The 27,213-nt window shown below is 39.1% G+C and overlaps 1 protein-coding gene across 1 annotated transcript in view; it reads left to right on the plus strand.

Moving 5' to 3' along the window:
• Positions 1-27,213, plus strand: part of tenm4 (teneurin transmembrane protein 4) — a 195,079-nt gene that overhangs the window by 138,448 nt on the left and 29,418 nt on the right. The window contains exons 20-26 of the mRNA XM_042486820.1: positions 1,121-1,388; positions 1,491-1,634; positions 7,821-8,070; positions 8,481-8,501; positions 13,716-13,948; positions 14,802-14,956; positions 21,395-22,272. Coding sequence (XP_042342754.1) covers positions 1,121-1,388; positions 1,491-1,634; positions 7,821-8,070; positions 8,481-8,501; positions 13,716-13,948; positions 14,802-14,956; positions 21,395-22,272 — 1,949 coding nt within the window. The remainder of the gene's footprint in view (positions 1-1,120; positions 1,389-1,490; positions 1,635-7,820; positions 8,071-8,480; positions 8,502-13,715; positions 13,949-14,801; positions 14,957-21,394; positions 22,273-27,213) is intronic.

A 27,213-nucleotide genomic window follows, 5' to 3' on the forward strand; every position in this document is an offset into this window, starting at 1 on the left:
TTGAAGTATCCCAAATTAAACATACAAGTACCACCAGAAAGGATTTGCTTTTATATTTCATGACTGTGATTTTTTTTCAAATCTGTGTCTTGCATGGTCTTGTTTGCACAGGTGGCTACTGTATATCTAGCAGGCATCTCTGTGCACCTCTCTAATTACTTAGTCTCTGACTTTGCTTCCAAAGATTTATGGCATATCAGTAAATTTAGTATGCAGTCCAGTCTATTTATAGTCCCCTTGTCATTGCTATTCCTTGAGCAAAATGCAGGGACATAATTCAATTTACACATGTCCTTATAGAAGGAAAAATCTGATCAATTAACCAAGCATGGCCACACTTTTTGAACATTTAAAAAGAAGCACATCATAAATGACATGTCCTCTGACCAATGTCGCTTTGGATAGTTGTTCTAATTGTTACTTTACATCTTGTTCTGTACTGTCGAGACAGGCGACAAGAGGTCACTTAATTAGAGCAGAGAGAAGCTGGTCAACCAAACCACTGCTGTCGACCCTGTGATCCTAAATACGAACAATGTACAATGAGTGCCAACCTACTGTTGTGTCATCGAAAGGTTACGGGTCTGACCTCAGTGGAATCTCCCAAAACCTCAGCGTTGTCTCTCACTAAACCAACTTTTATTACTCGATACATTATTAAACTGTGCAGGCTCGGAGCCCAAGGGCATTCAAGCGATGCCATTTTCATATGGACTGCAGGGAAGACTATTGTCCTAATGAAGGACTTGCTATTATTAATTCAATTATGAAAATACTCAATGGAGTACATAATGAAGAAATCCTTCATTGGATTCCCTGTAACACATGATTATAATTGTCCTCTAATTGATGTCTCTAATCTTCCCATGGGTCCATGTTTTTGGTTGGAGGCAAGGCTATGAAAAATACATGACAAAGGTTGAAGTAGCCACAAACCCAAGGAAAAACAAATTGATAATTTGCGTGAAATAAAGGACATGCAGAGGCGTGTTAACAATCCTACCTTAAACACAGAAGAAAATAGATTTCTAATCCCTTTAATATTTACAATTCCTGTCAGCTAGCCTAAGGACTTATGTTTGCTTTCTGTCATTTATAATCTTTCTTTTTTTGTCTGTAGTCTCTGCAGGAGGAAGTGCCCATACCAGGGACAGATATGAAACTCGGCTATTTAAGCAGCAGGACTCCAGGTTACAAGTCGATACTGAGGGTGACCCTCACCCACTCCACAATCCCTTTTAACTTGATGAAGGTGCACCTCATGGTGGCTGTGGAAGGCAGGCTCTTCAGAAAGTGGTTTCCTGCAGCCCCAAACCTTGCATATGACTTTGTGTGGGACAAGGCTGACGTCTACAGCCAGAAGGTCTACGGACTGTCAGAAGCTTTTGGTAGGTGATCAAGTATATATTGCACGTTATTCATATTTTTATTTTTAATCCAGAACATGTGTGGCTCATTAATTCTACTTTTATCTTCGCTTCTCTCCTTAGTATCTGTGGGTTTTGAATATGAGTCATGTCCAGATCTTATTCTCTGGGAGAAGAGGACTGCTGTTCTACAGGGCTACGAAACCACTGCCTCCAAACTGGGAGGATGGACTATAGACAAGCACCATGCTTTAAATATCCAGAGTGGTGAGTCAAGTAATCCCTTTTTAAATTGCTATTCTAAAGCACTCTTTTATTGAAACACCTACTCAAAAAAATTTTTCATACTCAAAGAAGTCTTAATTTTGACACATTATGTATTCATTTTTTTTAAATCATCATGAGGTAATGCACTGCTAATGCAGTTTTCAGTTTTTCTTGGAATTAGTTTCTATGATTAAAAAGAAGATACCGTAGAGCAGACCACTTATGTACATTAGTATAAGTAAAATTACAAATCAAAATACACTTAGCCCTTCCCAAGTCCATTTCCACTCCATGCTCCAATAACAGAACCTTGGTCTACTTTCCCCCTTCCTGTCAGATTGCTATGTGTAAGCTACAATTTTAAAGATGGTTAAAAGGTGTAGCTATGACTGTCATTGTCTGTACAGACACAGGAAATTCTAAATAGTCGCATTCTAGTTTGGTAATAATAGTAAAATGCTCAGGCCCCTATGAGAGCAGTTCAGTCTTGCAGCAAATTTTCCCAGTGGCCACTTGTGGTATTGCAGCAAAAAAAAAAATCCCTTGCCGCCCAAAAAGTATTTTACCTTTAAAACCACCATTGTAAAAGAGATGTTAGTAAAACTGTTATCAGGATGCCTCAAATTGCAAAAAAATTCAGTTATATTTTTTTAGTCATAGTGGTTTTATCATCACAATGTAAAATCTATAAGCTGACAGGGAACTTGCAGGTGGGGCTAGCAAGAGAAATACTCCTACACATATTCAATGGGCAGCATGCCGCGCTGCACCTTTGGTCCAGTATCTAGGTATTATTAAAATCTATAGAAACACTGGGCTATGTAGCTAGCTTCTGAAAGTTAAGAAACTTGGGTTTTTTTGCTTAATAGTACTATCACTGTTTTTCAGCTGTTTCTGGAGGGGGTAAAAGAGCGTAATCAGACAGATATGATCTTATAATGTGTTGATATCAAAAATTAAGCTAGCACATAAAAAGGAGTGGCAAAAGAAAGAGCAAGCATTAAGTTTATGTGTAATATAGTGTTGCATTGTTTTAAATCTGCTCACATACATCCACAAAACGTTCACTACACTTCAAAACGATTTGGGGTGCTAGGCGGGAAAGGAGACCATGCCCACTTAGGAGAGCGGTAGTGTGTACCATTTTAGTAAATAAGTTGTTGGAACTAACAATTGTTTAATTTGTTCTACACTGAATACAAGCATGTCATTAAACCCTTTCAAACATGAGCAAACTGGCTTGTTTTCTTTCAAAAACATGGGAAGAAGACAATGAGAAACATAAGTACCCTAAAAATAAGTAGGTCAATAAATAAATGAAAATTACAAAAAAAGGGTAAAAGAAAGTAAAACAAACGGAAAAAAAGGCAAACAGACTTGGAAAAACCTAGAAAATATTTTTTTTTTTTTTCTATAACATAATTTTAAATATGTAATTATTATAATTATAATATAGTTTCAGCCCAGCTTTTTTTATTTTTTCCATAGACATTTTTTCCTAGATTTTTCTTTTTTTTAAATAATTTTCTTAATCCATTTATGATTTGCAAATTGTGGATTTCTCACCAAGATGCATATGGTTTGGGTTTGCTTTGCTTTAAAAAAAAAAAAAAGAAATTAAACCTTGTTAGGTATCAATATAAAACTTTTTTCTAACTTAACATTTTGTGGTGTAAGTCTCTAGTTTGCTGCTCCTTATCACATTTCTGCATGTGCACAAGCCTGCAGATAAGTTCCACCATATCCACCCAGTGCATTAGATGATGCTTTTTTTTTTTTTTTTGAACATATATTTATTGTTTTTGCAATACAGCAACACTCAACAACATCCACAACCATAACACCCAATCAAATGGCAGTAAAAAAATAAATAAATAAATAAATAAATTAAATAAATTAAATAAAAATAAATTTGCACACATTGTACAAACAAACAATCAATTAGTTCAGAAGAGGCAAAAATGAAGAAAAAAAAAACAAACAAACAAACAAAACAAAACAAAACAAAAAAAAAAAAAAAAAACTAAGCAGACCACATAAATATTAATCAGGGTACTGTCTGATGTAGATGCACCAAGGAAATATTAAAGATACATTTATGTAGACAGGCATAATGTTCCACATTTAATAATAATAAAGGAAAGGAAAAAACAAAAACAAAACAAAAACACTTTTCAAATGTCTGTGACATCATGCACTCCTGAGAACCAATGAGGTATTATTCCATTGTCCTATTCTTCCACTGTCTCCTCCATGTCTCCAGCATTAGATGATGCTTTTAGTGTGATGCTGAATTGTCCTCCCTGCCTGTAGCATTTCAAGGTTTTTTCAATTCAGCAGTGTCATGTAGCCTTAGATAGATCTGACTTTTTTTATTACCACTGTCCATTTTTAGGTGAGGGGGGTCAATTTTATTATTGCCAGCAAATTACTCCTGAAAGGCAGGAATGGGAGTCGAAAGAGAAAAACCTAGGGCAGCTGTCACTAGCTGGGCTTCACAGTCTGTTTGTGTCTACATGGGCTCATCTGAGGAGATGAGGAATACTTATATGAAAAGTGCTCAGGAAGGTGGCACTTTGATATGTCACACTAGACCTGCTGAGTCCGAATGTGCTTGTCTGGGGGAGGCACAGAGCTGCTACTTGCCCCTCACCTCCTCCACTGCCAGTTCTTCCACCCCTTCCTCTCCTTTGGCACCTCCATGTCTTGTTCATGCCCAGCATTTTTAAAATCATCCCTAATTTAATTGCTGTCAGTCTGCTACTCCCAGCAGCAGCAGCCCCTAAGATTAAATCAAGTCCCAGGAAGGAGATGCTTGGCTGATCTTTACTGATAGACCAAATGTTGTGCCGCTTAAAGAACTCAGGTCACCAAGTACCATCAGAGGCAGACAAACTGCTGCAGACATGCAGATGCTGAATTTCAAATATGATTATATTGATTGGGCAGCAGGAACATCTTTACATTTACATATTTGAACATTTTCCAAGAGGATGGATTGGCAACACTAATGGAAACATAGAGTGCATGTGTGTGTGGGTGCATGCACGAAAGCCTGCACATGAACTGTACTAACACAGCTCAATTTTTTTTCACGCGCAAAGCCAGCAGAGTTAGAAAGGCAGGCACAACGCCACTTTTAATCGAGGCAAGTCAGTTTCTTGCGATTGTGCCTGCGTGATTATTCTCTAGCTCCAAAAGATTCCACTTGTGCCAAGGGCTTTTTGGTCCCCATTTTGGCGTGAAATTGTGCCTGTGTTTCCATGCACCAAGACCACCTCTTATTGCAAACACAGGCACACAGAGCAATTTTAATGGCTTCAGTTAGCGGAGGTGCGTCCTATTCCAAATATCAGAATCATGTCTGTGTGTTGACTTTAACCTAAATTTGAAAATGTCACCTAATACACATTTTAAACTGCATTGAAGGGTCTAAAGCTGGGGTGACGCATGAATACGCCAATTCACGTAACGTGTGTCGACGCGTCACACCGTTTCACACAGCGTGCGGCATGAGAGCGTGTGTTGTTTTTTGTTTTGGCGCTCCTGTATCAAGTCAGAGCGTGAACACTGCTCGCCCGAGCAGCGCTTGTCAGGCGTGTCTGAGCTGTGTGTCAGCTGCAGCACATCTAGAGAAACGGTGGCTTGCCGTTTTTTTACTCGTGTAGAGTAACTGTTTTGTTACTCCTCCTGAAAATGTCTTGTATTTTACATTGTTTTATTTATCTTGTTGTTTGATTGCTAAATGCAGATTGCACTACATTCCTTTAACTTGAGTGGAACAAGCTCTTGCATTAATTTTTATTTTGGAGAGACTTTATATCAGACTGTAAAACACAGATTACCAAGACTGGGCTGTTTTTTGGGGGAGGGATAATGCCCTGCAGTGTATGACAAGTTTTAAAAGGTTATTTTTGGTAAATTTGTTGTTATATTAATCGTGTAATAAAAAAAAATAATAGTTACATCAATAAAAAAAACAATCAGTAGATTTATCGGTTGATTGAAAAAATAATCAATAGATTAATCAATGAAAAAATAATCGTTAGGTGCAGCCCTAGAAGGATCATAATCTCAGTTGGGAGACCTCAGCTGACCAAGTTATCATCGATAATGTTTTAGCAGGCAGTTGCCTACATAGACACAGCAGAAACACAGCAACATGAGCATCCTGTTTTAATCATTTTTCTCACCATTTCTTAACTACACTGCATGTTATTGCACACACATCAAGAAGCACGGGCATCTCAATTAATCACTTAAATGTTATTAAATGGAATTTGCAAACATCAGTATACATAACCCTTTATGCATCTCTGCACATACACACCAGACTGTTTATGTGTAGATTTCTGCAAGCTTGAGCTCCTTCGTGTAAATATTGCAACATTTTTTATTTAAGCAAAACTCCAAACACTTTGTCTTCTGTATAATCTTATTAAATTTCTGTTGTGTGAACAGGATTAATTGGGAGCTAATTAGCTAATGCAGTAATGTGAATTGCATGGACAATTTGCTGGAGTGGAACTGATAAACTGTATGTGTGTGTAAACATACCTAAATGTGACTAATTAGGTGCAACCTCTGTAATCACTGGTGTAAAAAGCACAGTCAACAGTTACTAATGGGAACACATTTAATATTTTTGTTGTAGTATTCTAACTGTATCAATATAATTTTCTTAGGTCTGTGTACGTCATTAGATGGGATTTAAAGTGTATCTTCGAATGTAAATCACACTTGAAATGAGACAACATCTGTTGTTGGTAACATATTCTGGAGGCTATATATTCATTATTGGGCTGTTGTTTAAGAAAGCCTCTCAAAGATAGATTTGGATTTTTTTCGGAGCAACTGGCCTGAATGCACTTTCGGGCATATTAATAAACACTCTGCTGCTTACAAAGAAGATTAGAGAGGCTGGTTTAACTGCCTGTTGTTTAAAGTCGAGATGAAATGAAAAATGTCTTTTTAACTCTTTAAGATCACATCTCCAGGCCATAGTGTGCACCAAATTAGCAATTTATGCCAAAAAAAAAAAAAATATATATATATATTACACTCTTATTAGCCAGGAGCAATTACATCATTATTTATATCTGTATTTGTATCTGTTTAGCGTGCTCAGAACAGACAAAGGTGGTGTTTAAACTGGAAATGGGTGGGACCAAAGCAGAAGTTGTAATTTTTAATCAGATATGATTTGATCAAAAGTTGTTTTTTTTTTGATTATTAGAATTATTATTTTTAAATTTATATTTTATATTTATATTAGAAAATATTTTACAGAGCAATGTCAGGGTTGTGCTTCAGATCATGTTTGTTCATAGGAAATTAAACACAGCACAACACATTAAACACAGCTAGCCAAAAAAAGGATTTTCCTTCATCATCAGTACAGATACGCACAAATTTTATTCAGATCATACTCATATTTGTGAAGAGCCCATTATCTGTAGCGTATACTTGTTTCATCCAGGTACTTCACTTATATCAAAATCCCGCTATGCTTTCTTCCAAGCAAGTATATTCATATAGCACATTTCACAGACATCAATCACAAACTGCTTCACAGACATAATAAAATGAAATAAAAACAAATATCAAATACATCAAAATAAAACACAGTTAAAATATACAGTGAGAGCAGACAAAAACACAGGATTAAAACATAAAACATTATTTGCTACCTGAATGCCTGTATGAACAGGAAAGTTTTTAACTATTCTTTAAAAGACTCCATAGAGTCCAGTGATCTCAAGCTAGCTGGGAGACTATTCCAAAGATTGGGGGCTGCCAACTGGAGGGAGCAATCTCTCCGAGTCTCCCTGAAGTGTAGAGCATAGTTAACAAAAGCTCAGCTGCGTATATTCTTTTGTGTATATGACACGTCAGTTGTCAAAAATTAAATCAAATTCCTCTCAACATTATGTTGCCCCTGCTTGTCAGAGAAGCGTCACAATACTGAAGTTGGATACTCTTGAAATGCTGTTTCATCTGCACTTTAAGCCCACCTCTGGTTAGCAAAATAACAGAAAAATAACCATCAAATCCATTTTCACTTGCTCCAGTAATCTGCACTTGTATTTTTGCTTGCATCTAATTTCAGCAAAATAGATCCCAATTTTTAACCTCTGCTCAACTTAAACAGTTTGCAGGTGTTACTTTGTTCTTTGTCCTCATCAGGTATTCTTCACATGGGCAACGGGGAGAACGTCTTTATCTCCCAGCAGCCTCCTGTAATCGGCAGCGTGATGGGGAACGGGCGCAGGCGCAGCATCTCCTGCCCCAGCTGTAATGGCCTTGCTGACGGAAACAAGCTGCTGGCCCCCGTGGCTCTGGCCTGTGGCTCTGATGGAAGTCTGTACGTGGGCGATTTCAACTATGTGAGGAGGATTTTCACCACGGGGAATGTCACCAGTGTCCTGGAGCTCAGGTAACGGAGGAGTAGCCCACTAGGATTCACTCAGGACCATGAGCTCAGATGGGCTTGCGCACAGGTCATAAACCACAGGTCGATTGAGATAGACAGAGATGCCCTAAAGGCTCAGGATTGATGGTCTTGCCTGTCTTATCCACCTGTATCAGCTGGAGTTTGGCCCTGATAGGCGCTGAACAGAATGTAATGGGCTCTAAACAGAAGATGTTCCAGGAAAAGATGACAGTTTTTGCTAACCTCAGCAAAGACAAAGTTTTGAGTAGAAAAGGAATAGTTTGCTTTCTCGTGATACTCTTTTAATTAATACTCTTCACTAACAACTTTTTGTTCTTAAAATTATTCACTAACAACTAACATTTTCTCTCCTTTCTCTTCCTCTCTCATTTTCTGCTGTCTCTGGCAAACAGAAATAAAGACTTCAGGCATAGGTAAGCCTTACAGTATTTGCTTAAATTAATATAGAAAAGGGTAAAGTCCACATACTTGATGTCAAAGTGCCCTTTTGAGCGGTGTAAGATCTTATCTTGAAATACTGACTGAATGCATATTTTTATCTTCGTAGCGCTGTAGAAGTAGTGCTTTGTTATTGGTTTATGAACCTACTTGATCTCTGAATTTGGTGCTTTGTTGGCCATACTGCTTTTGCATCTGTGTGTGTGATTGCAAAGAGAGAATGTTAGTGATTGTTGGCTCAGTAGAGGCTGCACTTTTCCTTAGTTGTGATATTGGCGGTCAAATTACATTATCCAATGTGCAAGTATTGAGTAATTTAGTGATATGCTTTTTAATGTATCGCTTTAATTAAAATGTTTGTGGAGTTGCCATTAGTTAAGGAATCTCATCAGGGATAAAGCACATACACTGCACCGCCAGTTTATTAAGTAGACATTGCTCAGCCCAGTCACCAGAAAAAAAAAATTGTAATTTTACATTCCTGCAAACCAAAGATGTTACATTTGTGCGTTTCGTATGTATCACATCAGAGTTTTGATAGTAATGTTGTTCTTTTTACTTTTACAGACCAAAAAACAACCAATCTAGTTGAGTTTTAGCTAGGGGCATAGCACTAAAGTCATGGCCCTATGCATAAGCAGCTTCTGGGCCTCGAAATCCAATTTCACCTGTGCTGGGAAAAACATGGCAGTATATGTTGGTTCAGAGAGCCTTTTAATACACGGTTCAGTCTCTCATCCAATATATAATTAGCCAGTTGTCATTTAGTTATATCATTAATTTCTCAGAAATAAACCAGTGAAAACAGAATCAAACCTTTCAACCAAGACTTTTTGAGGGCCCCCTCACGCTGGGGCCCTGGGTGATGAGTCCCACCTTTCCCCCAACTACGATGCCCCTGGTTTTACCAACCTCTTGTTGTTTCACAAGTGCCTTTCTATGCACCAAATATGGATGGTTTTTTGTGACCCATTACTTTCCACTAGGGATATTGACACAAAAAACAGGTGTTTTAAGCTGAAACATGATCTTTTCCTAACCATACCCAAGTGGTGTCTGCATGTAAACCCAATTACATGTTAACCACAGCGTTGTTAAAACGTCACATGCAAATGTAACATGTCCGCGGGTTGCCTCGCTGAATGCAATTGAACACAACCATGCTACAAGGAATCCCACCTTTATGAAATGTACTACTCATAGTTTGTGTTGTCAGAGGAGTTATTGCATACTGCAGTCATTTGGACTGTAGTTTTTCAATTTTAATTATATTTCATAGTTAAAGGTGCCCTAATTATTTCTCCAACACCTTTCCATATAGTTCAATAGAAAGACTTGATATGATGTCTAAAAAGCATTGGTTTTCTATGTAGCTAGGTGAGACCTATAAAAATGGCAACTCGGTGTAGATTTTATCAGTGACTTAAGATACAAGTCCCTCATTTTCATTGGCAGGAGGTGGTAGGGGAAATCTCTGCGTGCTGTCTTTAGATAGCATGTCTCAGGCAGAAGGATATTGATTGATTTTCTATCAGAGAGTTGTGACTTCAGCAGGGGAATATGTGGTCGAAGTGAGGATGAAAAGCCAAGTGATGCTGGTCACTGGCCTCTCTTTTCAAGAATAGCCACATTAACAAAACACTCAGAAGCTCTTTGCTGCTTTCTGTTTCTGACATCTTTTGTCAGTCTTTATGTCTTGGATGTCTTTGTGCAGAACAAAAATGTGAGTAACTTACATGTCCCATATACACTCATGCCTTGTTTCCTGGAGGAAAATCTAAAGAAATGTCAAAGCTGAGTCCCTTGCTCTCAGTACTCCAAACACATTTGCATATTAAAGAGGAGATTTATGTTGGAAAACACAGCATGTGTCTGTATAAAACGGGTGGCTGCCTCCTGTTCATGTGTGAGCTATAGCGATAGGACTGGGAGGTGGGTGATCTCACTGCAATGTTCATTGACCCCCTACTAAGGATGTCCCCATCCACTCCAACAACACTCCCTCCGTTGCCCCGCCAGCATGCAGCAAAATCCAATTATCTTCTACAAACTAGATGTTGTCAGTGAATATAGATGGAGTATATGGCCATAGCTCAAGGTCAGGGAATAACGCCTCATAGTTTCAAACACTATGGGGGACTAACACTGTTCTACATGCAACTGGGAGCTGATAAGGTATCAGCTGATTGCACATGGTAGATAGAATGCAAAGCATATTCCTGTTATTGAGGTTTGCTACAGACCTACTCAAAGACAGCAGTCGTTTTTCTCTGAGCCAGCCGGTTGTACCTGGAACGTACTGCAGACCAACATATCAGTCAACTTGGTCAGTGGGCTGATGTGACATGTGTGCCTGAGGTTTGCTGCAGTGTCCTGTCATCACTGATTCATTGAAGGTCAATTGTCATTTAAAATTATGTACCAGAGTTGACAATTCCACAGACCCACTGGTCTTTCTTCTTGTTGTATTATAAAAATATTAGCCCTGGCACTGTCGTGTCGACCATAAGCCCTCAAAGAACCCTCAAGGTTATAGTTGAAATTCTGTATTAATCCACTTTGAATGACACCCTGCTGGCAGGTTTCTCAGTAATGCTTATCAGGTCTGGCAGAACTGTGCTGTATCCTGCCCTGATAACTCTGGTCATCTTTGAGGTGGCGCTCAATACTGCATTGCTAAACTGGTAACTAAAGCCTCCCATCCACTGCACAAAGGGAACAGGAATACCTGCTAACATCTGTGTTTTTAATGTAACAATAGGCAGTGTTTCTGATTCTGAGTCTGACTCACACCCCTATCAAATGACTTCAGTAGTCACAGGTATTAATCACTTCTGGCTCTGATTGGTATTGATGGAAACACAACACCTGCCTGAACACACAAATTTTAGCCCCTTAACCAGCAAGATGCAATGACTCGCAGCCACTAAATACTGTCTGTCTCCAGCTGGGCATCGCTAAAACATCGATCCAAGTTAGTTTGTTTTGAGTTGTTTGAAAAAAGGATTGAATAAGAGATACATAAAGAGTAACCACCGTAAAGTTTTCACAGACCTTTCTTCATTCTGCTTTCGGTTTACCTTTTTGCCAATCTTTCTGTGATGTTGAATATGACACCTAAAAACACACACAGAAAAGCATACTCGAGCAGTGTACATAGCTCTGCTATACTGGTAATGGGAAAGGAGTCTATAGCTTGTTTTTGGCAAGTTTACCATGTGTAAAAATCCTGCACACACACCTTAATATTGGTGGAAAGGGGGTGTAAGTCCTTGTTTTGTCTGACCAACAGTCAACAACAGCAGGGAAAGGCTGCAAAATATCACATTTGTAAAGCTGAAACCTCTACATGTTTTGCATTTTAGCTTGAAAGGGGTTTAAAAATGTATCAGTATAAATGATAAGCCAAATTGTTGGTACATTTTCTGACAATCAATTATTAAACAAATAGAACTAGTTGAAGTAGATCAGTCGATTGTTTGTCATGTGGATGACACCCACAAAACGGTCATCTTATCCAAGTACAAATTGTGCTATGTCCTGTATTTGTGAGAGCACAGTAGTCCATCAAATCTGTCAGTCAAATCTGCCACTTTCAAAACAAGATCGGTCCTGCCTAGAGTCTCTACAGGCTTACAATGGACAGAGAAAACCTAGAAAAGTAATGGAATTCCACAATTTCATTTTTCAAGCATGGGAAAGTAATGGACATTTTCAAATCCTTGAAAGTCTGGGATGTTGTGTGTAGGGAAATTAATTGTTACAGTAATCTTTCAGGGATTACCTTCCACTAAATGTAACATAAGGGTAAATGTATTTTCCGTAGTTGTTAAGTAGATTTAACATGAATTTTTATGCGACAGTTTCTTCACTTTCTCCCTGCGTTCCATCTTCCCCTCCATGTATGTCAGCTACCTGGCATTATGTGTTCATAGAGTTTGATTTTCATTTCTACTGCTGTAAAAGTAGCACATGGTAGTTTGCTGGTATGGTGCGTTCTTTTTACCAAATTGACAGCCGTCATTCCCGCACTAAGGAGCTCTACTGCTCTGTGTCCGTGAATTGCCTATAATGATATAATTAACATTTGGAGTAAAATCTACTCTTTATAGTTCTGTTCATGATATACACTTTGAGTGATTATAGGCACTTTTTGGTCCTTGAAAAGTCATGGAAATGTTTGGAGTTTTATTCATGAAAATTGGTGGGAAGTTTGTCTCAATTATCCTGTGATAAATCATGAAGATCATGTGCTTATTTTATGCAGGAGTGGATTTTTAATAGAAACAAGCCTCTCTGTCACTTCATTTGTACTCCTGTGAATTCCTCTACAGTGATCTTTTGTTGTCTGACACCTATTCTGACTGCAGTGTGCCAATAGATTGCATGCGTCCTGCCACAGCAGGATTGGTTATATTTGGTTCCATTGTCTGTCTGTCAGGTTGGGCAACCTCCTGTGGATATGAAGGATTAATTTGCTGACTTGGTTGGAAGTTTGATAGTTTTTTTTCTGTGCTGGAATCTCTGCCTGATGGATGTTAAGTGTGTTTGGACTGCTGCTTCAGCTATGCATTTGTGTTTTCTTTAAAAAGAGAAAGTCTCGAGGGAAACAGAAAACATACTTATTTGTACTTCCTCTAGCGATAATCAGGGTAGTGTATAGACAGATGATATCACAAAGATTGCTTGGGTCAGGGATGGGGTAGTAATTAGGATTTCTGTCAAAGGATTCAATGTACCCCAATGACTAGTGACGAGTCCCACTAGACGCTCATTTCTCTTTGTCCCCCAGAATTGCTATTGTTTCTATAATTTGAAAGAAACTAGACGTCTTTATCTTGATCTATATGTATAGAGTGTTTTCACATATTGTATCTATACAAATATAATCAGACGCATGGAGTTTCTACTCTCTTTTGACAACAGGGATTTCTAACTAAGCTGACTGTATTGTGGATGAGTTCTAAGCTCCACCATTATGTCATGTTTAATCTCATTCTATTTTGCCATGTTTAATCTCATTCTATTTTTCTTTTTCCATGTCCGTGGTTTAAACTGTAATTGTGCCCAATTGACTCTCTAAATGGCTTTTGAATCCATTTTAATTGTATTAAACAATGTTTCTTATTGAAAGCACTGTAGCCCTTCCAGCTTTATTGACTTCTTCTCTTTGTCTTCCCTTCTCTCAGTAACAGCCCCGCTCATAAGTACTACCTCGCCACCAGTCCCGTGAACGGTGCCGTGTACCTTTCGGATACCAGCAGCAGGAAGGTGTTCAAGGTTAAATCCTTGAATGTTGTGAAAGACGTGGCTAAGAATCTGGAGCTGGTGGCGGGCACCGGTGACCAGTGTCTCCCATACGATGACACTCGCTGTGGGGATGGAGGAAAGGCTGTTGAGGCCACTCTCACTAACCCCAGAGGTATTGTGTGGATATTAGAATCAATGTAGTGTGCAGTTCAAGTCAGTGGGGGGTCTTGTTTTCCTCCTTTCATTTTGAAGCAGAGTAGATGGACTAGATGCTGGATCATTGAAGGCTGTAGTCTCAGAAGCTAGATCAATACTCTTCAGTTTTTATGCATTGAATTCTCTTATCTTACCACCATCACTTTGTTCATGTATAGTTCGATAGCCTCAGCTGTTTTAAAAAAACCCTTTTGTTATGGTATTCCTTTGCTTGTGTTTCCTGGGGTCTTCTTTGTCTTTTTGCTTCCATATCTGGATGATGCATTAGTCACTGGATCACATGCTTACTTGCTGTCCTCCGTTGGGATGATATGTGATTCATATGTACTGAAATAACATTAAAGTCCCTCTGGAATGTGCAGCATGTGCTGTATAATCCAGGTTTGCATTGAAAAAAGAACATTTTGCGGTCTCTGCTGTTGACTAAATGTTCATAGCTGCTTGAATATTGTTTGACAGACCCTCGTGTAATAGAAAAGTACAGACATATGCAAAGAAAGCTTCAGTGTTGTTTTGAGGCAGAGAGAACTTGAGAGAACTAGACTGCATTGATGATATTTTAGTTGTAATTGAATCAATGCATACAGTACTGTTCATTTATTTAATGTCTCTATTGTTCTCAGTTATTGATTGAAAAAATCAATCCTTGCATTAGCTGTTATTGCTGTGATTAGTCTTTAATTTTTATTGAGGTGAATAGCGCTTAATTGTCATTTAGCGGTGCCCTGTCCTCACATTAAGTCACAGATAAACAAAATAACGGATGGATATTTTCCTCTTTTGTCCGTTGGGTGACTTTTTATCTGCAGGCATTACGGTGGATAAGTATGGTGTAATCTTCTTTGTGGATGGGACCATGATTCGCAGGATTGATCAGAACGGTATCATCTCCACTCTTCTGGGCTTCAATGACCTGACCTCTGCTCGACCTCTCAGCTGCGATGCTGTGATGGACATCTCTCAGGTATGACATCTCTGACCTGGGCAACCGGCGTGCATTTCCCTTTTCTCTCAGCCTACACCAGTCTCCATGACTGACCCTGGTTTCCAGGATGCTGACATCCCCATGTGAGCTCTTGTTTCTGGAGCTGGAAGGTCCTAGCCTGGATCCAGTGGGCCTCGGCTTAGTTTTCATCCACATTTGTTTATTGGCTGCATAATGCCAGTTTTTACATCTGCAGGACTTGCAAAGGATACTAAGGTAGGGGGAGGCAGTTAGAGCCTTCAGGCATATAACACTCTGCTGGGATTCTGCTGCCAGTTTTCAGACTGTTTTCCTGTGTTCACTTAAGCTCATGTCAGTAAAGTTTCTGTATCTGTGATTTGTCATGAATGACAACCCATGACTGAAATAGTTCAGTTCAGGTCAAATCCTCATGATTCCAAAAGAGGAGGCTTGTTTTACAGCAAGGTAGCACAACACAAACCAATAAAAAAACACAATATGACAATAGATATGCAGAAAATACAATAGAATCTGAGTGATTAAGAAGAAAAAGAAAAACGCCCATAAAAAATAAGACCAAAGACTTGCAGGGTTCCTGCAGAGGAAGAGGTCTAAGAGGTTAAGAGGTCTTAATAGGGATCAAATTCATTCATCTAAAAATAAGGCCTTAAAAAATTCTAAAATCAGTCTTTAAAAAGTCTTTGAAATGCACTGGGAGAAAGATATAATGATTCATTTTTTTCTGACATTGCATCATGAAATCTAAAGTTGTTGGTTACATCTTTTTTTTTTTTTTTGAATAATTTTCTTGAATTGAACGTCACACTGATCAGGATAGATGTGCCAACAACACTCAACATCTACCACATCCAGTCAAATGGCAAATGAATAAGCTTTTTCAAGGCAAATCAAATGGATGCCCTAGTTACATATGTTCATTGTATTCTATGTTTGTCTCCAGACAGTTTTAATATTTTCAGCACTTGAAGTAGATCATCTAACTTTTAACTAGAGTAAATACTAAGTATTTGTACAAAATTGTCCCTAACTCTAAGTAATCGCTGTAATTGATTTTTTGTGGGTTTTTGGTTTTTTTTGTGTGTTTTTGTGTTTCAGTTTTGTTCATTGTAAAATTGGTCTTTAATTTTACTTTGACTGGCATTAAAAAAGTCTTTAAAAGTCTTAAATCTGACTTGCCTTAAGGAGTAGGAACCCTGATGAGATAAAGTGCTGGGCTGTGCATTAACCAAGAGGCTGTTTGTGGTGTATTTGAAATATGTGTGTTTACTGCATGTAGAATTAATGAATATTTTAACATCTTGCCCCTAATTTCTGCAAAACCTGCATCTCTGTCCAGAGAGGACGATATGAAATTTATTAAACCAAGGATGGTGTGAATTTGCTTAGATTAATTCCATTGGTCCAGAAGATTATGAATTCAGGAAAGCAGCCCCAAACACAGCTGTGCCAGCCCGCCGAATTACAAAATGTTAATTATCTTATGGTTAATAAGCAATATAAATAAAAAAAAATTTAAATGGGCAGTTAATTGGACTCTGTCCAGGCCAGTGGAACACACAGGAATAAACATAGCACTGACCGGGGTACAGAACCATGCTGAAATCAGAGGTGGCACTGTGGTCCCGGGAGCGTCCATGTCTGTGTCAAGTGTCCACACAGCCCCATATTCAAAGGGCCGTTGACCTATAGCTGTAGGGGGATGATGAGGATGAACTATAACCTCACTGACTTTCAATTTACGTACACATGTTAACTGATGCACGCAAACACATGTACACATACACACATATACGGTATAAACCAGACTGCTACCTCAGACAGAACACATTCCCGAGGCAAGGACACTGCACTGAGGTCACATCAGTGTGTAGCTCAGTGACATCCCTGTAGAGGTGACGAGACTGACTTTCTGCACACTCTAGCAGCCTTTTCTTTGCTGTTTTTCCAGACATTTTAATTTTTAACCCAAGTAGTTCAGGCTTGTTTTGCCAAACCTGCTAGTGATTCATAATCTAAAAAATGCAATTATGTATTTGTGTTGTCTTCAGTATCTATAATTGTTTTAGTTTTACTGCCATGAAAGGGGCATTTTTGGGCTTTAATTCTAAGATTGGATTGATGTCCAAGCCCTGCTCCATGTGCATGCATTAGTTTGTTTCTTGCCCCATTGTCTATGTTATTGGGTTCGACTAGCAAACAGGTCCTGAGGAGTCCTCAGATGCCAGTGGAGAGAAGCTTTCTGTGTGTCTGTGAAATGATGTATTTAGTGGAAGGACCAAAGCCTCCAGCTGCCCATTTCCAGCCCCAGGGGAACTCCATCCCCCTCATGACCCATGCTCACTGCTCACAAACACAAGCGCCTATAGATGCTTGCATCTGATCTCCGCGGCAGCGAGGAAACGGGCAAACTGACTGCAGCTCTACAACGATGACAAATCGCACCAGCATTGCCAGAGACACTCAGACAGTAAAAAGCATCCATTAAAAATTCATCCAGGGCACATAGCTTCCTACTTCAAACACTCCCCAATCCCTCACTTAAGACCAGAGTTTCTCTGGAGGAGGCTCATCACAGTGGTCATTACTTTTGCTGTACCTCACCTGTTCAAGGCAAAACACAATGTCAGATTTCTCTCTCTCCTCTGATGAGGTCATTGTTATCTTGACATGCCATCTGTGCAGCGAGCACACTGCAGCAAAATTCACCCTTAATGCAATGTGCAGCTCTGCAAGCTCCCTGTCTTTTAATTTTTTATTACCATGCAAAAGGACACGAGTTTGACCTCCCTCAAGAATCTTTTAATTTGTTTATACCGAGGCCATAGGTCCTTGCTGTTCTTAAAAAATCTGCTCCATTTTATGTTTTTCTTGAAAATCTTCCTCCTATCTCCTGCTGTGTTCAAACTTAAATAGAGGGAAACCATGTGTTAAAACAAGATCACTTGAACATATTTCAAGGGTTTTAGCAGCTTCTGAAAGCTTTATCAAGGCTCTGACTGTGACATTCAATTCAAATCTGAGAGGGACTTCAAATAATGACATATTACTCTTCTTCAGACAGGCATCATGCTGCTACGAGCAAAGAGTGAAGAGCCTGCTAATGGAAAATGACATTATAGTTCCAATACAAGCTCAAATAAATTTAAAAATAGTTTTGTGTTTTGTTGGTGCAAATCCCTGGCTCGTTTCCCCGGGTGATGAGCGCATTTTGTGTTTTTAGCTGGTGGCAACTGTGTCAGACAGCCACTACTGACAGCTGCCCTACTGTATAAAGGGAGGGGGGTATGATCGGGTTACAGCATATGGGACAGCAGCTCGGGAAATATCCCCTCATCAGTCAGAGTGGCGTGAAAACCTCCTTACAGGCAGCTCCCTCGAGCCACTCCACACTCTGGCTCATGAAATATTTAACCACCAGTGTTGACAAGAAATAGGTTTTAAGAAATTGAAAGTCTCCCCTTCATTCCCCAAGTAAATGCATTCTCTGCTCACTGAAAGACGACATGTATCCACTGCCTGTTTGTTGTATTTGGCTCAAGATATGTCCTATTATATAAACTGCCTCTGTTTTGTGGGGGATGATGGGATGTTTATGGAATGTGAGCAGGGTGTGATGCTCAAATCTGTTTTTCAATCAAAGGTGGATAAGTGCTCTGCTTGTAAAAAGCTGCACAGATTCGAGATCACGACCAGTGCTGAGAGTGAAGTAATCATCGTCACCGAGCCCCTTGTCAGTTTCAGATTAATTATTTGGCAGCATTGCCCTTTGAATAAGAAAATTAGGAATATGGGCAGAAAGCAGTTAAAAAACAGCACCATATGACTGGCAGTCTTTTACCAGAAAGCTGTTGGGTGTTAGCAACCTACTACTCACGCTTTATTGAATGTCATATTTTGCATTTCAGGACTTCTGTGTTTTGTGCTGAGTAGCATGTCAAAAGAAGCTGAATTTAATGTGTCAGCCTTGACTTTTTTCCCCACATTTTACCAGTGGAAATCATTTCCTATGAGGCGCTTTAACTCTCAGCTTTGAATTTGCATGTCAGGAATCTTCATTTTGTATTGAAAAGGATTTTTTGCTGGGATAAACACTCACTGAACTCGGCATGTTGCACTGCTTTTAGCTTTCTCCTCGCTTAGCTTATGTAAAGTATACAGTTTAGGGTTTTTTTTTCCTTTCCTAAACACCTAAAAGCTATAGCTTTTTTTTTTTTTAAAGTACTTTTTGTCATATTTGCTGAAACTGTCATTATATCCACACAGCAGTGCACAAGACACATGATCTGAAACAAGAAAAAAAAAAATCTTATTCGTCTGTCTTCTCAAATTTCTTCTAATGGCCTTACTGCATGTGAACTTAAACAACCAATCAGAGTAGAGGAGTCTCTAACTCAGCTGCTAATCATGTCAATCACTTCTGGTGAACTACAGTTAAACTGTCAAACTTGGCAGCACTGATCAAATGTGAAACAAAAGTTGTCACCACATTGCCTCTGTCTCACCTCAGATGTTTTCAGAAACATATTTTAGTACACTTTTTAGCTGTTAAAGGGGAAAATTGGTCCATGGCTGTCATATTTTGCGCTTCAGGACCCCTGTGTTTTGGTAAGAGTAGCATGTCAAAGGAGGTTATATTTAATGTGTCAGCCTTGACTACATTTTATCAGTGGAAACAATTTACCATGAGACATTTTAACCCTCAACTTTTTCAGTATCTGTAAAGGGTTTTTTTTTTCGCTTGGATGAGCACTAACTCAATAAATTCAGCATGTCGCACTGCTTTTAATTTTCTCCTTACTTGGCTTACCCAAATATACTTTTTTCTTTTTAATTTTTTTTTTGCACTGTAGTTGGTATTTTTCATAAAACTACCTTTTTGTTATATTTCCTGAAATTATCAGTATATACTCACAGCAGATAATTAGAACCAAGATTCTGTTACTGCATTGCCTTTTTCCCATCTCAGATGTTTTAAGAAACATATTTTAGTGCACTGTTTAGATGTAAAATGAGGAAGTTGGTCCAGCAGGTGGGTGGTGCTTAATGCTTCACATGACTGACATGAGTCATAGAGTTTGTGACCTAAAAATAAACTAAAATATGTTTAAACATTTGAGGTGGGAGATAAATAATGCTATAAGAGAATCTTGGTTCACTTTCAACGCTGTCGGGTTTGACAGTTTGACCGCAGTGATTGACATGATTGACGGCTGCATTGGAGACTTCTCGGCTCTAATTGGTTGTTTTTCATGCGCCAAGGTAGCCTCTAGAAAATGCCATTAGCGGCAGTAGAAGGAAGAGGAGAGACATTATTTTCAATCAAAGACTACCTGTCTAATGTAGTCCTGTGTAGATGTAGTGACAGTTACAGCAAGCATGACAGAAATTTATTCTCATAAAAGTTACGCACTGTGGCTTTAGTGATCAGTGTCCTTGTTTTTATGTTGAAGTTCATATGACCTAATGCCCAGTAGATTTCTCCCTTTCAATTCTAGTGATAAATGTTGCAATTGCAAATTGTCTGCAATTTGCATTTCCAGGTCATTATGACAAATTAGTCAACCATAGTAACAGCCACATAATTCATTCGCTTTCCTGTTCCCCAGTTGTAGGACAAAGTGTCCAAAACAACACAAAGGCTGTCTCATTTTATAGGACGCCTAAAATCTGACCCCATCTTTGTATTTTGGTCCAGGTTTTAATCAGTCTCCTTTGTTGGTGCTCTAAGGCCTCTATTGAAATATGGCACTTCATATTATGTTCCTAAGAGATCCCCCTGGGATCATAAGTGAGAGGGACACCGGTAAATTGGATGAATCCAATCATTCCAATTTGTTAAAAGCCTGATATATTGTTAGCAGAACAATAAGTCATAATTTAGGAGGCCAGGGGCAGGCTGGGCTTTCATTTGATAAGTGTGCTCCAGTTTCTTTTCAAGGACTCATGCAATCTCTTGTCATTACAAAATTAATAACCCAAAGCAAGGATAAACAGTGACTCAGTCGAGGTAAAGGATGCAGATGCCCAGTCCTAAGGTGTCCAGGGTACTCTTGATAAGTTGCAGTGTGCTTTTCTCAGTTAATCTGATCATTTGAATGATCTCTCGTCTCTCTTCCCTTCCTCACCACGATTCTTATCATCTTAGATCAAAAAAATCATGTTTTTTGTGTTTCCCCTTTAAACAGAACACCAGCCGCTATTCTTCCCCTTATCAGATAAAAAATCTTTTCAAAAAATGTTTTTGCTTCCAGCGTAAGCTATAAGATAGCCCACCTTTTTCACAGCATCCTATCTTTTTTGTAAACAGTTTTCAATGATTCTTCCCTTGAGGGACTGTTTTCCTCTGATAAAGTGAAAAATGTGTGGATCAATAAGAGTATGGTCTGTTTTTTGTGACCCACAGCTGATATTCTTTGTTGTTTTTTTCCCTCTTAGGTACGTCTTGAGTGGCCCACAGACCTGGCAGTGAGTCCCATGGACAACTCCCTGTACGTCCTGGACAATAACGTAGTCCTCCAGATCTCAGAGAACCATCAAGTCCGTATCGTAGCGGGCCGGCCCATGCACTGCCAAGTGCCTGGAATCGACCATTTCCTCATGAGCAAAGTGGCCATCCACGCCACCCTGGAGTCTGCAAACGCCCTCGCTGTGTCTCACACTGGTGTTTTATACATCGCTGAGTCAGATGAAAAGAAAATAAACAGAGTACGACAGGTGTCCACCAATGGAGAGATCTCCCTGGTTGCAGGGGCACCGAGTGGCTGTGACTGCAAGAATGATGCCAACTGTGATTGTTACTTTGGAGATGAAGGCTATGCCAAGGATGCTAAGCTCAATGCACCCTCTTCTCTGGCCGTGTGTCCAGATGGGGAGCTTTATATAGCAGATCTGGGCAACATTCGTATCCGCTATGTGCGCAAAAACAAGCCCTACCTGAACCCCCTCAGCATGTACGAGGTGTCCTCTCCCATCCATGATGAACTATACCTGTTTGACTCCAACGGCAGCCACATTTTCACGCAAAGTCTGACGACAGGAGACCACCTGTATAATCTGACCTACACTGGAGCGGGAGATCTGAGCAGCATTACTGACAAGAACAAAAACACAGTAAACATTCGACGAGACACGACAGGAATGCCTCTGTGGCTAATGGTCCCTGATGGGCAGACGTTTTGGTTCACTATCGGCACCAATAATGCTCTCAAAACTGTTGCTGCCCAGGGCCAAGAGCTAGCTGTGATGACCTACCATGGAAGCTCAGGACTTCTTGCAACTAAGACAAATGAGAATGGATGGACAACCTTCTTTGAGTAAGTAACATGAAAGGGATTTTTTTTCCAATTTTCAACCAGCTTTTTATCAAAAAAAAAAATGTGGGTAGTGTGTGGGTGAACTGTGGTAAACTTCCCTCCATCTAACCAGTGTCTCGATATCTCTCCCCCTACACCTTACATTGTTTGGAGGAGTTTTGCTGGCTGTTGCTTGAACTACAGGTTGTACTTCCGCATTTTCATATTCTCTGCCAACCATCTCTGCCGTCGCACACACAAAAAGAGTATAGATCAAGAGACTTACCCACCCCTCTCTCTGTTCCTTAAACTCAGACAGAAATCCAACCAAATAATAAAACTAAGCAGCGCAGATCAAACATACAGTAAATCTGTGTTGTTATGTTCCTGCACTGCCTAATTCTCACCTAAAAAGTCTTCAGAAAAGTATTTTAATGCCCTGTTTTGCCATAATGGCAAGAGTTTGTGAACAGGAAGTGGCCGCTGTACTGCTTCTTGCACAGTGAAAATGGAGATCAAATAGTAAAACTAAGCAGCGCTGATCAAATATAAACCAAGATTTTGTTTCAGAGTTGCATATTTCTCACCTCACATGTTTTCAGAAACATGTTTTAACTTACTGTTTAACTGTAATACGGGATCCGGCTGGTTGCATTGTGTCGAACACACAAGCTCGCTTTACGTCAGCCACCAGCTGGAGCATTTATTGGCCTGATGCATTCTGGTAGCTGTAGGTTTTTATTTATTAAGCAAAAGCCAACCAAAAGCCACAGACCTTTTTCTCAGTTTTCTGTGATCATCTAGCACCAATTTCAATAGAATGTGCATCTCTCTGCAGCATAGGCAACCTAGTTTTTATATTGGTGAAATACTTCTTTAGGAAACATTTTCAAAACACCTCTGTAATGCTTGTATCCAGAGTCTAGATGCCTGTTGAGCTGATTATAGATTACTACTTTGCCCCAGAAGGCAAGTAAATAGATCTGTTAAATCCAATATACAGTTTGTATATATCTGTGTAATATACAATAGTCTTCTCTGGAACATCTGATCTGGGAGCTCTGTGTTTGTGGTTACACTCAATGCTAAGATGCTTTAGTGAGTTAATGTTCAGAGTTGAAGAGCTCTTCGACATCTGAGTTAAGTATTTTGGCACATGAGCTACCCTCTTATGCGTCGATGTCTATGTCACTCACAATATACGACCTGTGGAAGTAGGGTTGTAATCCTATTTGCTGTTATCATACCAAATAGGATTACTGGATGATATGTTACTCATCTGCACCCATGCTCGCAGTGACAGACGGCAGACCATCGCTTGTTTGGAGTTGTTAGGCACAGGAGCAACATATATTTGCTGGCAGGCACATTTTACCCACAGGACTACGACGAGGCCAGGCAATATAAACATAATAGAATAGGCAGAGGTAGTAATTGATTGAGGCACACCGCACATTGTGAGGGAACAATTGACAACACTCCCACACACTGCAGCATACGAGCTTAGGATTTCACGTTCTTGTGACTCCTATGAAGCAATCTGTCCCTTAGCTTAATATACTGTACCAAGGGATACTGTGCTAACTGGCTGTCATTCCAAAAAAAGTGTGATTAAGCTGGTCAGACATCTGTTACACCTCACTGGAGGAATGTAACACTCTGACACATAATCAGACGCTCTGTTTAATATGAGCAGACATTTATCACCTGTGTTTGATTTGGTCGTCACCTGAGACGGTTGCATAGGCATTTCTGGAGGAACAAGGGAATTGCCTACAGCTTCAGCGAATCCAGTTGGTGGTTTGAATTCTGAATTATTTGTCTTGACTTCCTGTAAAATGGCTGCTATTAATATCAGGTTTGAGAACCCTCTTCCCTATCGTAAAGAAAATAAAGAGATATTGTAGCACTAGTGACACAAGGGACTGTTCAGATATCCTAAATTTCTCTCAAGTCTCACATCTACTTATTCTTGAATGGTGTTATTGATATTTTTTATTATAACTTTAGTTAATTATATTCCGTATTTTTTTATTTAGGGTATCTGCAGGTCCTTAAAATTAGTCTTAAAAGTAATGAAATAGGCCTAAGTTTGATTTTTAATAGGTTTAGGAGGTTAGGGTTAGTTTTTCATTTTAATGTTTCCAAAAATCAGCCTTAAATTTGGTTAAAAATCATGTTGAAAAGCATAAATTTAAGTATCCAACACTTGCTTTTATTTTTAGTTTAATTCTCTCTCACTGTGTTAATATTAGGCCTACTCACCACTACACCAAAGCAAATTCCTTGGATGTGAAAACCTACATGGCAATATACTGGATTCTGATTCTAATGAATATAGATAATATATGTCTTACTTAGTAATATCACAGAGTTAATCTGGAAGAAATAGAAATATTGTGGCATGCATGTACCATATAACTCTAGAACTGTGCTATCATAGCAACAGTAATGAGAGGCCTATAGTATGTGTCATAAGTATAAGTATAAGAAATTAGTGTTTAGGGCTGCAGTACTATTAAGTTTAAGTTTTTATGCACATTTAGATATATTTAAAAAAACAAACAAAAAAAACCCACAATGACCTCACTGTAAAAAAAATACATGTTTAAGTTCAATAAATGCATATCTTTTACCTAATTATCATTGCTGAGAAGAAAGAGACATAATATCATAATTGCCCCCCACAATAATTTAAAGAGTACTGTCACATTTACGGTAGGTAAAGGTTATTTGTTGTTTAGTTGGATAAAAATTAACCACAGATTTATATATTAAAAAAATCTTTCTGGTATTTTTTTATACTTTACTTTAAAAATAAAAGTAAATATTTGAATAATGTTAACATCAAAAATGGTCAAAACATTACATTTAGGAAAAAAAATAGACGAAGTTGCAGCACATCACTTGGAGCAAGTTGCTAATCTAAAACGTTTTTTGAAGCATTAGAAATGCAATTGTAGAAGGCCAGTTTACCACCATTTACTTTTACTATGAAATGTAAATAATAAAAATATAGGATAACTACCTACCACCAACAACAACAACAAAAAGAAATGTCAGACTAGGTTGTGAAGCCATCACCTCAGTTTCCTTTTTGAAACATGCATGTCAGCAGAAAGCACAACCTACTCTCCATCAAAAACATTCTAATTAATGCATTGCTATATCACAGTCAAAATGAATAAAACCAATGATATAATTCCCTGTTTTTCTCGTTCATATTAAATAATGTTGTCTTACCTACACACAATCATCCATGTTTCATTTAAACCCAATAAAGACTGTTTGTTTTTCTGTTTTTCTGAATAATTAGCTGTGAAGGTCACCCCCCCCCCAGAACCAAGGTCAGAACCAAAATTTGCTTTCATCAGGATGAAATGAAAAGGAGCCTCCATTTATCTCTCTTCAACAAAGTGCACCGCTAAACATTTTACCTTTATTAATTAATGTGTACTTACCTCTGGTATCACATACATTCAGATGAACTTGGATGAATGCAGGGACAAAACACAAAGGACTGACTTGAGAACAAAAGACATCTGCTACTCTGTTTTTCTGCCATAACCCTTGGCAACCTCATCTGTTCTGACATTTACAGTATATGCAGATGCTCTGCTGACCTCCTAATGTTTTGTTGTAATGATAAGTGCTAGTGCTTAGGGGTTACTGTAAATCCATTAAATCATGTAGCATTTTGGAGAGAGCATAATTGTTGTCTTGGCCTCTAATTAACAGGGCAGTAATGCTTTTAGTTACTGGGTTCAAATGAATGATCTTACAACACATCAATAATAAGGGCAAAATCGTGTAAAGCAACTAATGAAAGTTAAGTTATCCCATGGCATATATCATATCCACAGTCATCAGTCACATGTGCTCTGGCAGCAAGACAAAGGGAAAATATGAGAAAAACTCTGCATAAGACTGTGGTTAGGTATGCTGGAGGGGACGCTGATATGAAGTGTCTGGCCTATTGTTGGGCCCCAGCGTGAAAGGTCATAGAGCTAGCATGTGACACAGAGGTGATGCAATCTGAATAGACTTGTGGCCATCCAGGGGGAAAGCGGTTCTCTCCTTCTGCTGAGCACCCTGCCCCCACATGCCCCTCTTGTCCAGAGAAAGCAAGCTAATAGGCAGCTGAGTCGAAGCAGGCCAGAGCCATTAGAGCTCAGCAGTGAAGCCCGAGGAATGGCTCTGGCTCAAGGCCCTAATTGAGACAGAGAGAGTTTGGGTCAGTGATCAAGCTGGGGCATGCAGCGCTGCTCTAGAATGAGATTTCCGTCTTGTGGACTCTGTCTTTTGTGCAGAGGTGAAGGCAAACAGGAGCGCTCTCTTGGTCCAGTATATTGAACCGTTAGATGTGCTACAGTGCAGATAACATTTAACTTCCAGTGCTTTCACGGCAAAAAACTTTGATTGTGCGATGAAGACAGGGAGAATGACTTGCTGATAAAATGTGTGCAGTATCAAAAGAAATCAAATGCTTTAGATATAAATTACTCTGCTATTTAGTATTTCCTGAAGTGGGTTGAAATGCATCTATGAATCTCTGTCCCTAGTGCAGTTGAGATCAGATAACATTTATCTCTGGGAGATGATTCCTCTCCCACTCTTCCTTTCCATATTGGATATTTGAGATGGCAGCGCTGAGGAAATATCCGTAAACCAGCACCCGCCATCTCATTTATTAGAGGCTTTATTATGGCAGGCAGCAACACTGAAGAGGGCTTCCCAATCTGTATTCAGTGCGCAGATAAAAGTCTTCATTCTAAGTAATGTACCGTTCACTCACTCCCATTCTGGAACACTGGCAATCTGAAAGATTTCAAATTGTTCTATGCTGATGTGCTCTCTGAGCGAAATGAAACAATCTGGCCACTCATGTTCTTGTATGTGATGAACTGACTGATTTGTAGGCTGGGGAGATGCTGCATCTCTTTCAAGGAGTTGCACCTCAGT

Source organism: Plectropomus leopardus, chromosome 5, assembly GCF_008729295.1.
Source record: "Plectropomus leopardus isolate mb chromosome 5, YSFRI_Pleo_2.0, whole genome shotgun sequence".
Classification (NCBI taxonomy): domain Eukaryota; kingdom Metazoa; phylum Chordata; class Actinopteri; order Perciformes; family Serranidae; genus Plectropomus; species Plectropomus leopardus.